At 37.9% G+C, this 13690-nt stretch overlaps 1 protein-coding gene across 2 annotated transcripts in view; it reads left to right on the forward strand.

The window, feature by feature from the left end:
* Positions 1-13690, forward strand: part of LOC150110363 (intraflagellar transport protein 54-like) — a 236646-nt gene that overhangs the window by 139815 nt on the left and 83141 nt on the right. For both annotated transcript variants that reach the window (XM_090399066.1, XM_090399075.1), the window contains one exon: positions 10875-10985. In XM_090399066.1, coding sequence (XP_090255192.1) covers positions 10875-10985 — 111 coding nt within the window. The remainder of the gene's footprint in view (positions 1-10874; positions 10986-13690) is intronic.

The raw sequence follows: 13690 nt of genomic DNA on the forward strand, positions 1-13690 counted from the left end.
TCAATATTTAATTGACAAATACGTAGTGTAGGGCCAATGTTTCTAAATTCTGGTTTCTGCAAGTTACTGTATTCAATAAATTCAGTAGACATCATGAAATTGGCCAGGAGATTCTTAGGATGGGCTGGCTGCCTATCACTGTTGCTCATTTAGCACCGCCCAAAGGACATGTATAGCTTTAGGATCACTATGAATGCAAACAACTTTGTCCCCCATTGGAGTAGAGCTCTCATAGTACCCATATATAAAAAGGGGAATAAAACTGAATGTGAGAATTACAGAGATATTTCCCTATTGAGTGTTCCTGGTAAGATTTATACAAGTATACTTGAGAAACGGTTGAGAAGAATTGTGGGAGAAACGCTTGGTGAAGAACAAGCTGAATTCAGGGCAAATAGAGGCTGTCAGGATCAGATTTTCACTTTACGACAAATTGTGGAGAAATCATGGGAATATAACAAAGATCTGTATTTAATTTTGTCGATTTCGAAAAGGCATATGACAAGGTGTCCAAGAGAGAAGCTATTCAAAGCGCTACAGTTATATGGTATCGATGGGGGCATTATATCAAGCAATACTTAGTCTTTATTTCATTTGTAAGTCTGCAGTTAGAATTGAAGGAAGTACAGGAAGATGGTTTAATGTTAAATCTGGTGTGAGACAAGGATGTACATTATTGCCCTCTGTTATTCATTATCTATATGGATCACATTATGAAGGAAAGTGGTATTACACCTGATATCAAGATTGGAGATGTTAATGTCGGCTCTTTGCTTTATGCAGACGATGTTATGCTTCTAATTAAATCCACTACAGGTCTGCAGGATTCCCTGACTAAATTGAGTAACTGTTGTGATAGATATGGTATGAAGGTCAGCAATATAAGAGAAAGACAATGAAAATAAGCAGAATCACCGAGAATGTCAGCTGCGTTGTGAATGGACAACTTGTGGAACAAGTAAAACATTTCACCTACTTAGGCACGATTTTTAGTGAAGATGGTAAATTAAATATGGAAATAGACAGCAGAATCAACAAAGCTGGTATGGTAGGAAGTCAATTGAATAAATTCATATGGAATAAGAGAGAAATTAGTCGGAACACTAAATTATGTGTGCAAGACAGTGTTCAAACCAGTTTTAACTAATGGATCTGAGAAATGGGCTAGAGACTGCAGATATGAGTGTCCTGAGAAAGATTGAGGGCACGAACAGATGGCATCAATGGCAATATCGTATTAAAAATGAGGATATTAGGAAAGACATTGTCAGCATTCAGGAATGTGTTAGCAGAGCTAATCTCAGGCAGTATGGTCACTTAAACAGAATAGGCGAGGAAAGATTAGCAAAACAAGTTTTAGTGGAAGACCAAGATATAGGTGGATTGATACGGTAGGTAAAAAGTCCTTAGACAATAGAAATATAAGATCTGATAATGTTGGAGTTTTGACAAGTAACAGACTGATCTGGAGGAAAATTGTAGATAGGAAGTTAGTAATGATGTAATGGCAGAAATTCGATGATGATGTCGTCTCTTGTCACACACTGATAGCGGTGAATTGAGGAGGAGAGCAATAATAATAATAAGGAAATCAATACACAGGTTGTGCAGAAGGAATGATGTAGAAGTTGCGGACCTATTGCCTGCATTTGATGGAAAGAAATTCTATAAAGCTGATGGACTGCATCTAAAGGGTTTTGTTGTTTTACTCTAAAGAGAGCTTTGTTCATTGAGCATGCTGAAGTGTAAATTCAGGGAAACTTACAAACAATTAGGGTGGATGCCAGTGAATGTGTGTGTGTGTGTGTGTGTGTGTGTGTGTGTGTGTGTGTGTGTGTGTGTGTGTGTGTGTGTGTGTGTGTGTGTGTGTGTGTGTATGAAGGCACCCATGAGGCAAGTGAGTATGAGAATAACCAAGCAGAAACTAGGCTCTTAAACCAAAATATTGAATGGGTAGGTGGTCAGTTCAGGAAGCAAAGGTAGGTGGGGACCTAAAGGAATGCCACAATTTCTATATATACTAATTCCTGAATCATCAGGAGTTTTGGCATTGGTAAATGCAACCTTGCCAAATGTTATGGCATTAGTGGGACTTGGCTAACAGCAGATGATGTAGTTACAGGGATAGAATGTGAAGGGTTTAGTATTTTTAGGGAAGACAGAGAAGATAGGATGGGGGAATGAATGCTGTTAATGATAGCAGATGAATTGCAGTCAAAAAGGAATAGGTGATGGTGGGCGGGTGGCTGTTCATCTGAAGCAGTCGGGTGCGAGATCAAGGCCAGTAAGACGAAATGTTTGTTGGTTGCTGCTATAGGCCAGGGATGATCTGAAAGACATGCATCAGTAAATTATTATGATGAATGTAGATTGAGTGATTACTATGAAGGACTGCAACTGTGGCGATATAGATTGGATGGAAGGAAATGAAATTCATATACTTACTGAGAGAATATTACTTGAGGCATCATATAATAAAGGGGACTCAAGGTGCAAGAGTATTGAACCTGGTCATAGAATCAGGATCTCAAAAGTTACTTTCTTCTCATGATCTCAAAATCAGATCATGATAAGAAAGTAACCTAGCAGGCCAAGGGAAATCCCAAAGAATTCTTTTGCTATGTGGCAAGAAGAAGATTGACTATGGAAGAATAATCTTAATGAGTGCCGATAGTTACAAAGTGACACAAGAATAAAATAGTTGAATACTGATTGACCACTTTGCATGGGTATAATCATACAAGTGAGGTTGATGCTGTGACATATATGAGAGCAGTCGAGAGATTATTTTTCACTTGGTTAGACTGTAATAAATTTAGTTTAATCCTTTATCCATATGTGAGAGCTTGATCCACCTTTGCTGCGAGTTGCCTGGTGTTGTACTACATTACCCCCAGTCCTGAAGATATTTTCAGGCGCAAACTTTGTTTGCTCACACTTGGATAAAGGATTAAGCTAAATGTATTATATGAGAGCAGAGATGGATGAATTGGAGGTTCTTTGGATATTACAGAATCTCAGTGTGAATACTGCTGTTGGTAACATAGGATATCAGCTGGGGTTTTGCGAGAATGTGCAAGGGAACTGGCAATGCCTCGTCGGACTAGGCTCTTTAATTCTCAGCTCTGGTAGACTTCTAAGGAAGTGGAAAGGGGGCAAAATAATTCCCTTGCATAAGGGAGGTTCTAAGACTGCAGTAGCATTTACAGACCAATCAGTATCCCAGGAGTGGTGATAAAAGTACAGTGGGTAATTCAGTTAACGAACAGTTTGGACTGCGAACAAATCGGACAACGAACACCTCACAGAACAAACACAAGAAGAAGCGACGCTGTGTGTAAGATTTATAGAACTGTATTTTACTGCCATCTATGAATGGTTTCTGAAACGAGACTTTGATAGTTGTATACATAACCTTTTTGTACGCTAGTTGATTTCTGTTCTCTGAATTTTTGTAAGTGCTTTTCTGAACTTTTTATTTAAAAAAAAAAAAAAAAAAAAAAACTGATAATATTATGGGGCCTAAAAAGAGTGGAGTGTCAAGAACTGTGCTCACCATAAAAACCAAGCAAGAAATAATAGCCAAGGTAGAGAGTGGGCAGAAGATGTCTGATGTTGCTAGGCTTGAACAAGTCTACAGTAGTCACAATCTTAGCTAAGAAAGATATAATCAAGAAGAGTCAAGCAGCTAAAGGAGTAACGAAAATCACATCTGAGAAACAAAGATGTGCCATCCATGAAAAAATGGAGAGATTGCTTTTAGTTTGGATAAAAGAAAGGGAAAGGAAAAAAGAGATGTAACTAGTATGACTATCATTCAAGAGAAGGCTAGAGAAATTTTTGAAGAACTGAAGAAACAAACTCCACATTCGTCACACGAGGAGATAGAATTCAAGGCTACCACTGGATGGTTTGCAAAGTTTAGAAGGAGATCTGGCATGTGGTAATGCACGGTGAGTCTACTAGTGCAGATAAAGAAGAAGCTGAGAAGTTCTGTCTCAAATTTCAAGAATTCATTAAAAAAGATTTGTTGTGGATATTGTCCACAACAAATTTTCAATTGTGATGAAATTGAAAATTATCTTATATTTTGAAATTGAAAATGAAAGTGGGTTTATGCCCAGAAAAATATTCCTGGGCATAAACCCACGAAAAACCGATTGACGTTACTTTTGGGAACTAACGCTAATGTTGATATGAAGCTTAAACCGCTTCTTGTCTATCACTCTGAGAACCCTAGAGCATTCAACAAAAATTCCATAATTAAAGAAACAGTGCCAGTGATGTGGAGATCAAATGAAAGGGCATCGGGGTCCCACAGGTTCTTTTCAAAGAATGGCTGTTTAAAGTTTGTGCCCCAAGCATCAAGGATTACCTTCAGACCAATGAATTGCTATTGGACAGTGCACCAGGACACCCAAAAGACCTTGAAGATAATTTGCTAGAAGTCTTTCCCTGGCTGACAGTTCAGTTTCTGCCTCCAAATACCACTTCGTTGATTCAGCCAATCGATCAGGAGGCTATTGCAGGTTTCAAGAAATTTTACACTCGCTCACTGTTTCGTCGGTGTTTTGAAGCCTGCCAGTTCTCCTCAACGATGACATTAAAAATGTTTTGGAAAGAAAAATTTGATATTCTTGAAGCTTTCTGGCTCATTCAAAAGGTGTAGTCAGAAGTCCGTCAACGACAGTTGAATTCTGCTTGGCGAAAGCTGTGTCCATCCTGCATTCAGGGAGGCAGAGATGATGTCCCTGAAATTATGGATGAAATTGTGACAACTGCTAGAGATCTGAAATTGGAAGTGAATAAAGATGACATTGAAGAGCTCATAATGGAACATGAAAATGATTTGACGACAGAAGAACTCCAAGAACTCTTGAATGAAGAACACCAAGAAATTCAGCGAGATGTGTTTTCTTCTGAAAAAGAGGAAGACGAAAGAGGACCAATGCCTGCATCTGCTATTAAAGATCTTTTGACGAAGTGGGAGGATGTCAGAACAACGGTCTTTGAATGGCACCAAAACCAGGTTGAGGTCAGTAGGCTTGGGGATCTCTACAACGACAATGCTATTAATCACTTCCGAAAAATCCTGAAGAAGAGAGAAAAGCAATTGACATTGGACAGATTCTTTAACGCCCCACAAATGGAAAAAAAAACATGACTGATGAAAATGCAAGACTGTGTATGTATGTATTATTGTTATTATAAATAAACATAGTAAGAAATTATATAATTTTTTATTTATTTTTTTTTTTTGGGTCTCCAGAACAAATTAATCAAATTCCCATAAAAATCTATGTAAATTGATGATCGGTTAATGAACATCGTCTGTGAACGGATTATGTTCGTTAACCGATCATCCACTATTCTGCAAAATTCGTCAGAAAGAGAATTCAAGAATGGGTGGATACTCTGAGGGTCAACATAGCTTTGTGAAGGGTCAATTATGCCTTAATAATATACTAACTTTTTATAATGGAGTGACAGCTGAGTGGGTGGTGGTAGACAGTGAGTTGAAATTTAGAGGTCATATTGCTAAGGTAACTCATAAGATTACTTGGTACTGAAGAACACTCTGAGTTGATATAAGGAATTTGTTATTCCTCTTTATAAAGCTTTGATATGTCTGCATCTAGATTACTGTGTTCAGATCTGGTCTACTGGGTTTCTTGGGGATGAGGAAAGTGGTGGACAGAATTCAGAGGCAAGCAACCAAGATCATGGGTGGTCTGTGGAACATTCCCTTGAGGATAATTTGAGGGTGTGTGGACCGCAGAAGTTGGTTGATAGGTAAACACAGGGGATGTGATAGAAACATTTAAGTTACTTAAAGGATATTAAAATTAAGGGGATATTAAATCCCACATTGTTATAAAACCGAATAAGAAACTCAAAGATCGGAATCAGAGAGTTTCATGCCGATATAGAAAACTTATAAAGTATCGGCGACACCAGCGTTAGCAAATGCAAGTGACCCTAGTACGTAGTACAATACCGGACAACTCGTAGCAAAGGTGGTGGAGCTCTGATCACTATTCTTAGGTATTTTCCATAATGTAAAAACACATTTCCTAGGAAATGTATGCTGTTATTACATTATGGTGGAAGGTCACTACCCAGACCGGTTTCAGCCTTTTTTGAGGCTTCATCAGTGAGTAGCTAGACCGAATACCAAAGTGTATAGCGAAAAGAACTTTGCTGTACAAGTTTCCAGACAGGTGCAACCACTAAGTTACTTAAATATAAAGAAGCTTTTTAGCTCTTTATATTTAAGTTACTTATAGGATTTTATAGGAATTGATGCAGAGGAAATGTTTCAGCACTTAGCTTGGGGGGGGGGGAGAACAAGAAGTCATCCCTGGAAGTTAAGTAAAAGTAAGGTTAGTAGGAGCATGAGGACTAGATTTTTCACTTGGAGAGTTGTGAATGAATGAATGGAATGCATTGCCAGAGGCAGTTGTTAGTATAATACTTCGTCTGTTAATGGGTCCAAGAAGAAAGGTATGATAGATTGTGGGGATAAATTAGGTTTCCCTCCATGAGGCTTTGGACTCCATTGAGATGTCTCTGTATGGTAATAATGATAATAATTACTTTCCTTTTCAGTTACAGATGCTGCGGGCAGAGATTCTGAAACAGTCGCCATCACTAACGACCTCTTACACAAATTGAACCTGAAACACTCTCCAAACACTCCAGTTCCCTTCCTCTGCAATGACCCTTCCAAATACACTGTGAATGTAGTGATCTCCCCCCCCCCCTCCCGGTAATTCCAACCACAATCTAGTGCTCATCTCTTCTCCTGTGCATAAATACTTACACAGCCACTCGATATGAGTGACTTTGTAACAGTGCCAAGTGTGACAGCCTCTGTGACTTCTATACCTCATTCCCTGTTCAGTGCATATGTTTGGATCTTCCAACCCAAACATATGCACTGAACGTATCGCCAAAGTAATTCTCACTGGGTATGGAAATGCCAATGAGGATTACTACAATTCTCATTACTATAATTAATGACATGGCATAAATTCTCCACACTGCTCTGAACTGCCATCCCCCTAACTAAACCCTGGTTCTCCAAAAGATGCAAGGCTGTACAAATGAAAAATCAAACATGCCACAACTGGCTTACACAAAGAACCCCATCCTCAGGCTTGGATATAGTGCCTATATCAAGGTCTAAAATAAATGGAAGAAAACTATCAATGATTCCAAAACAAAGTTTGAAAGAGCAAAAAGCAGGAAACTGGCAGCCTGTCCAAACAGCAGCTGAGCCTTTTGGTCTCTTCCCAAAGTAATTGGTCATAACTTTTACCCAACACTATTCCCACTCTTATCATATTCAGATGCTCTATTGCATCATCATCCACATAAAAAGGCAATCTGTTGGCTTCTCACTTTGCCTCTAATGCACACATAACTGACATTGGTAAATGCTCCACAACCATTTAGCTGCCCAATATACAATGCTCCCTATTATCATTTTGCCAGAAAGAGATCAGAAAACTGTTGTCCTAATTAGACACAAAAAAGTCTCTTGGTCCTGATGGCATTCCTCCAATTGTCATTCTGCAGTTGGATTGCCAACTTTCTGTCTGGATGCACACTGTGTGATGGTAGATGGTTTCTTTATCCTCTCACCAACCCTCTTTCTTCTGTATATCAATGACTTCTGTACACAACTCACTTCAACCTACAGAACATCAATCACCGCTGCCCTCAATTATGATCTTCCAATGAGACTCAGATAACGTTGTCAATTTCAATACTGGTAAAACCCAGTTCTGTCTTATTTCTCACAAAAAAAAAAGAGAACCATTTTCTCCCTGTATTATTTTTGATAACACTCAAATTTCCAGACAAGATGAGATTTCTCTTCTTGGAATTACCCTGACATCAAGCCTCTCCTGACATAAACACATCACAACCATTGCATCCTCAACTTTCAAAAAACTAGGATTTCTCTTTTGCTCAAGATGTTACTTCACCTCTGAACAACTATTAACCTTATACAAATCACAAATTTGCCCAGCTATCAAATACTGCTCTCTCATTTGGAGTGGAGCTTCTAAGAGCTCCCTCAAAATGCTTGACTCAATGCAGAGGAGAGCAATTAGATTGATAAATGACCCATCTCACAAACTCACTCCCTCACTTTCACATAGACATTTAGCTTCTGCAACTTGTGTATTCTATAAATATTTCACATGGCAAATGTTCATCTGAAATATTATCAATAATTCCCCCATAAACATTGGAACATGTACAGCTGCCATCCAATATCCTTTCACGGTACACTTTGAAACTCGCAGAACAAGTTTCTTCCCCTCTTCCTTAATCCCTGCTACTGCTGTACTGTGGAACAGTCTTCCGCTGATGTGTTTCCAAGGAATACAATATACAGACTTTAAATCTAATGTAAAAAGTTTTTCTTTTCTTAACCCACTACATATACACCCTCTGTCCAAAAAGAAACTGAACTTTTGGTAGAAAATAAAACACAGGGCCAATTATAATTATACACATCATTTATTTCAATCAGTATACTCTCCTAAGCTTCGATACAGCTTTTGGCACAGTCAATTAATTTGTTAAATGAGTTTTTTATATCGGTTTTTGCGATACTGTTGAGGGGCGTGGTTACTGCTACTTGAACGTTTTGAATGGTGTCGTATCGCTTTCCTTTCGTCGGCGAAAGAGAAAGAAGTCACAGGGTTCTAAATCAGGTGAATACGATGAGTGATCCAACACACAAACTTGGTTTTTGTTCAAAAACTGTCTCACAATGTTCGAATGATGAGATGGTGCATTATCGTGCAAAAGTGAAGAGCTGCCTGCATCACGATATTCATGCCGTGTGTGACGAATTCTCGCTATCAAACGCTTGAAAACTTTGAGATAAAAACTTGTCATTGACCATTTGGCCAGACAGAGTGAATTCTTTGTGGATAATGCCCTTGGAATCGTAGAAACAAATCGGCATTGTCTTTACTTTTGACTTCTCCAAGTGACTTTTTTTCCGGATGCCCCTCTTCTGGTGGTCTCCACTCAGCACTCTGGCACTTTGTTTCGGGCTCATACTCAAAACATCATGTTTTGTCACCAGTAACGATTGTTTCAAGGAAGTTTGAGTCCTTAAGAGCAGTTTTGATGAGGTCATCCTTGCAGTGTTCAATTTGATACATATTTTGGTCGTCGCTCAACTTGCGGGGAACATATCGAATTCAATTTACAGAGGCCCAAACTCTCGGTCAAAATGTTGTGCACAATTGATTTTGGAATCCCCAATTCATCTTCAATCAAACTCACGAACGATTTCGTGTTTTCTTTGATGAAATCATGCTCTTTTTTGGATGTTAACTTTGCCCAGTCCAGTTTTTGGATGGCCCATGTTTTCGTCGTTCCCAAGCATCTCACGACCACTTTGAAATCTCTTAAACCACTCGTAAACTTGAGTACAGGATAAGCATTCATCAGCTCATGCTTTTTGAAGCATTTGTGTTAAACTTTTACCAAGTTTAGCACAAATGTCAGTCATATCTCTCTGTTTGTAACTCATTTTCCGACCGTTCGTCAAAACACACTGTCACTCTTGGCACTATAACTCTGCTTCTAATGAAACAAATGTCATAAACGGTTGACACAAACTAATGAAGGTTGCCGCTTTCAACAGCAAAAAGATACAACGGATGGTGCCACTAGTTTCTTCTATTTTTGAAAAGTTCAGTTTCTTTTTGGACAGAGGGTGTATATGGTACTAATGTACTATAATTTGATCAACCAACCAACCTCTCATGTATGGGCCTAACATAAAAAAAAAAAAAAAAAAAATCATAAAATAAAATTGCTGTGAGGTGGTATACATTGTGTTATAAAATGTTTTATCCTACCCATTTATTCCTTTTTCATATTTTTTGTCATTTTGATATTTAAATATCACAGTGATTAAAAAGGTTATGATTGAGTGCAATAATTACTATAATTGAATTTTGTATCTTTATGGAAATAAATTGGCACTTGTTTTCAAAATGTAAATATTGAAAGTTTCATTAAATGTCTGTCCAATAATCTCATAATGTACAGTCCTTGGCATTGGTTGCCATACGAAAGATTGTCTTGTCTATATTCGTGTGATTGTAAAGGTAACTTTTATGTAAGAAGTATACAGTGTAGCATAATTTGACTTCACACTATAAGGTTACAAAAGTGGTTCAGTTTAGCTGCACTACTTGCAGTACTTCTAGTTTGAAATTAAAAGAGAGAGAGAAATTTTATTAAGGATCGTAAATATCAGATTTCATAATTGTCCATCCAGCCACATGCTACTCTGTTTTATATGCATTTAGTCAGAAGCAGTGCTTATTGTATAATGTAGCTGTAAAAAACTGGAGAGAGGAAATTAGGATTTTTCTCCAGAAATTCAGTTTATTACTTCAGATCTCGGAAAAATTTATGGAACCCCACTAATTCATTGAATAATACCGGTTAGGGTTTAGAAATAAGAGATGACATTTTTATTTGCTTTACTCTTTCCCCAAAGTCTTAAAATCATTGGTAGTCCTGAATTGACTGCTGATAAGTAGAGACTGGTGTCTTGCAGTTTCCAAAAGTTTATTAGGACTAAAAGAGTTCTTTCTACTTCCTTTGGGAAATGAAAAGATCTGTAGGATTTATTTTTTTGAATTTAGTTTAGTACCATCAAATTAATTATTGGTTTCTTAAAAGAAATAATGCTAGGTCACTGTTTCTTATTTATCGTTGAGCTTATTTAAGCATGATATAAAAATTTTCCATTTGCTTGTTAATCACAGATTTTAAAAATTATTGTGCATTACTTAATTTGAAGTGTAAACACTTATCTTTAACAGTGGGCGGCCAATTGTGTCAGCTACAGTCAGATCTGCTCGACCATCGAGTTCTCGACCTGCTCCACCAAAGATTCGTATTCGTCACATAGTTGAAAATGAGGAGGAAATAAGGTATTTGTATGGTACTTGCCAGCTTGGAAGTATTTTAGCTTTGATTATTCAAATAGCCAAATTCAAAAAAAAAAAAAAAAAAAAATTTGGTTTGGGTTAATTTCTTTCTAATAGATTTGTTTTGTTATTGTTTTATTAGTATATTAGGCTTAAGAAAATTGTTGAATAACATTTTCAGTTTGTAAAATAGATGAAGTGCTATCAAATCATTTAACATAACTAGCTTTTCATCCTTATTTACATAGTAAATATGTAAAGAAACGTTAAATTGTTTTCTTTCTTTCAAGATTAGTTACACGATGGTCACCATTCATCACATACAGTTTATGGAGACAAAAAAATACAGTGTTAGAGCAATTGCTTTACTTAAAATTAAGAAATAACACTTGGAGTTTCTGCATCTATATTGAGGTCATCCTCAGAAAATACATACGAGCAGAACATAAGCTACATGACACTACACAAAAGTAAGATAAATCTAACTACTTTGCTAATCATTTATGCTAGCCTGACCTCCGGTGGGGAAAAAAAAATTTTTTTTATTATTATAAAATTTAAATTTTATATATATGAAACTTATACTCACCTTCAAAATCAAAAAGTATATTCAGCTCATCCAAAGATGCCCTTCCTTACTTGCCCGTCTGTGTGGCGGTTTATAAAATTCAGTGCACCTGCAACTTACCCTACATAGGAGAAACAGGACTCAGAATTCCAGCAAGAAAAGAAGAACACAAACACCACACACATCAAATTCCTTCACTGTGGTAAAACAGGCCTCAGACTATGCACTCCAAATATGTCACAGAATTATCTTGAAAGGCACCAAGTCCCTGCACCACACCAAAACTTGTTTTGAGAGAAATTCAAGTAAGCCTGTCAGATGTTGATTCATCATCCTATTCTCAACAGGATTGATGGATTAGTAATTCCAAGAATCTCGAAGACTCATATGCAACCCTTAGAGGATCCAGAACATAATGGCAGAACCTCAACAAAAGAAAATCTTGAGATACAGGACTGTGAAGATGTATTGGAATACATCTTCACATGCAAGGAGGGAATGATTCCACTGTAATTTTTATATCATCTGTATGTTATTTCACTTATTATGTATAAAGTATTTATTGATTTATTATTTTTTTGAAATTTTAACTATTATTTTATTATATATATATACAGTGGTGCCTTGGTTAACGACAATAATCCGTTCCAGAATTACCGGCATTATCCAAGGCGCAATTCCCCATAAGATTTAATTGAAAATCAATTAATTTGTTCCGGCTCCTCCCCCACAACCATAGTACATATTAAAAATGCAGATAAAACTCATTTAAAATGTCATAAAAATATGGTAAACATCATTTATTTATTATACAGTATATGTACCGGGTGATCCAAAAGTAACAGAAGTAAAAATTTCAATAATTCGAAAAGTATAGGCAGTAGTACGATGCGGTTTTCCCAGAAATGCACAGGAAGACATGAGATTTTTTTTAATAACGAAATATTTTATTGCCAGAATAGTTACATTTGCATACAGATGGCACTTCAGTTGTGCTAGTAGTTTGTGCAGTGGCGCAGCTAGGATTACAAATGTTCAGTGTGATGGCCGTCATTCATGAGAATGGCTGTCAGACGTGGCACGACACTCTGCACAGCATCAAAGAGGGCTTCAGCTGTAATTCCTGACACATGATGGCCAATTGCTTCTTTCAACATGGCCAATGACGTCGACTGACCTCTGTATACCTGTGACTTCAAGCAGGCCCATAACCAAAAGTCACAAGGTGTAAGGTCTGGAGACCTTGGTGATCATTCGTGCAGGAAAGAACGACCGAGGACACGGTCATTGCCAAATGTCAATCGCAGCAGGTACTGGACAGGACCTATGATGTGCAGAGGCGCTCCATCCTGCAAGAACGTTACACTATGAAGTGCTTGCCTCTCTTGCAAGGAGGGAATGATGCTGTCTCTTAAAAGCGCTGCATAATGCCATCTGTGACAGAAACAGTTCGAAATGAAAAAGGGGCCTATAATGAATGACACAGTGAACCCCCACCAAGCTGTCACCTTTGGCTGATGCAAAGGGGTTTCCACAATCACGTGTGGGTTCTCTCTTGCTGAGATGTGGCAGTTGTGTGCATTTACACTTCCATTAAGCGAAAAGTGCACCTCATCAGTCCACAGGACGTTTGACAGCCAGTCTGCATTGTTTTCCATCTGTTGAAAATCCCAATTTGCAAATTCATGACGTGTCTCGAAATCGGTTGGTTTCAGTTCCTGTACGCGCTGAATTTTGTAAGAATACCTCTTGAGGATGATCCTGAGTGATTGCCACACAGTCCTGTATGAAATGCCAGTTCGTCTTGAAATTTCACGGCACTGCATTCCCCATGTGCGGAAGCTCCCGATTGTGTGTCGGTCTCGTGTTCGACCTCATGCACATCTGCAATAATTTTTTTGGGTCTCCCGCTTCTTGCACGTGCTTCCAAACTGCCAGTGTCCTCAAACCTTTTCATCATAACTATCAATGAGAAACAAGACATCGGTCCCTTTCCACTTCTAATACCCCGCATCGAATGTTAGGTGTGGGGTATTAGAAGTGGAAAGCCACACTTGCACATTCGGAGTTCTGATAATACAGCTTAACTAAAAGTGCTTTATATGGTAACGATAACATTCCTCACCTTGGCAGAATGTTT

This window comes from Typopeltis vanoorti, chromosome 1 (genome assembly GCF_054136105.1).
Source record: "Typopeltis vanoorti isolate ZY-2024b chromosome 1, IOZ_Tvanoo_1.0, whole genome shotgun sequence".
NCBI classification, from domain to species: Eukaryota; Metazoa; Arthropoda; class Arachnida; order Uropygi; family Thelyphonidae; genus Typopeltis; species Typopeltis vanoorti.